The sequence below is a fragment of the Tupaia chinensis genome, unplaced genomic scaffold (assembly GCF_000334495.1).
Source record: "Tupaia chinensis unplaced genomic scaffold, TupChi_1.0 Scaffold000197_1, whole genome shotgun sequence".
NCBI lineage: Eukaryota > Metazoa > Chordata > Mammalia > Scandentia > Tupaiidae > Tupaia > Tupaia belangeri.
In genome coordinates, this window is record NW_006159672.1 from 6,599,209 (window position 1) to 6,600,199 (window position 991).

At 66.7% G+C, this 991-nt stretch overlaps 1 protein-coding gene across 1 annotated transcript; it reads right to left on the reverse strand.

Annotated features, from left to right (window-relative positions):
* Positions 1–6: 6 nt before the first annotated feature.
* NKX6-2 (NK6 homeobox 2) lies at positions 7–989 on the reverse strand (the record flags this gene model as incomplete). The annotated part of the gene is made up of 3 exons (XM_006146997.1): positions 7–359; positions 638–810; positions 893–989. Coding segments are annotated over 3 exons (525 nt in total), but the record flags the coding sequence as incomplete, so codon positions are not given.
* Between the last annotated feature and the right edge of the window lie 2 nt (positions 990–991).

Sequence of the window (991 nt, forward strand, 5' to 3'; positions counted from 1 at the left end):
TATTCTGTAAAAATATATATACACCCTCCGGCGGGGGCGGCTCACGTCGGGGGGCGCCGCCCCGCGCCCTGTACCCTGGTTGCTCTGGCCTCGCTGCCACATCTTCACAAAGTGTCCCCCGCGCCGCCGCCGCACGGGCTGACTAGCGCCAAGTTCGAGGGTTTGTGCTTCTTGAGCAGCCGTGTGATCTTTTCGTCGTCTGAGTTGGGGTCTAGGGGCCGGTTGTACTCGTCATCGTCCTCAGCGTCCGAACCGCCCACCTTCAATTTCTCCGCGTCCGAGTCCTGCTTTTTCTTGGCCGAGGCCATCTCCGCCGCGTGCCGCTTGCGCCACTTGGTCCGGCGGTTCTGGAACCACACCTGGGGGGTAAAGAGGATCCATCAGGGAGCGCCTCCCGAAGCTCCCGGTCCCTTGCAACGCTGCACCTTAGCGGTCCTGGGCCACGAACAAGCAGACCTCAAAGGACCAGCCGTCAGCCCACGGCAAGCACTACACACTGGCCCCCGCCACGGGTCCCTCTGGGGGGGGCCCGGGTGGCGTTTCGCTGGCCGTTCGCAGGACGCGGGCGGCCGGTGTCTGCCTCGGTGCAGGGGAACCCGTGGGGAGGCAGCCCCGGTCCGGCCCCGGGGGAACTCACTTTAACCTGGCTCTCGGTCATGCCCAGGGAGTAGGCGAGTCGCGCGCGTTCCGGGCCCGCTAGGTACTTGGTCTGTTCGAAAGTCTTCTCCAACGCGAAGATCTGCTGGCCGGAGAAGGTCGGCCGCGAGTGCTTCTTTTTGCCGTCCTTGTCCAGGACCCCACCGGCTTGGGCTGCAAAGGAGGTCGAGTGAGCGCGGAAGGCAGTCCTGCGCCCCATCCCGCCCCGCGCCGACTCCCCATGCGGGCCACTTACCCGGGCCGGCCAGGCGCGGGTCCCTCCATGGCGAGCCCTGCACCACACCGGGCCAAAAGATGGGCGGGCGCCCAGGCAGTTCAGCCAGCGGCTTGGGGT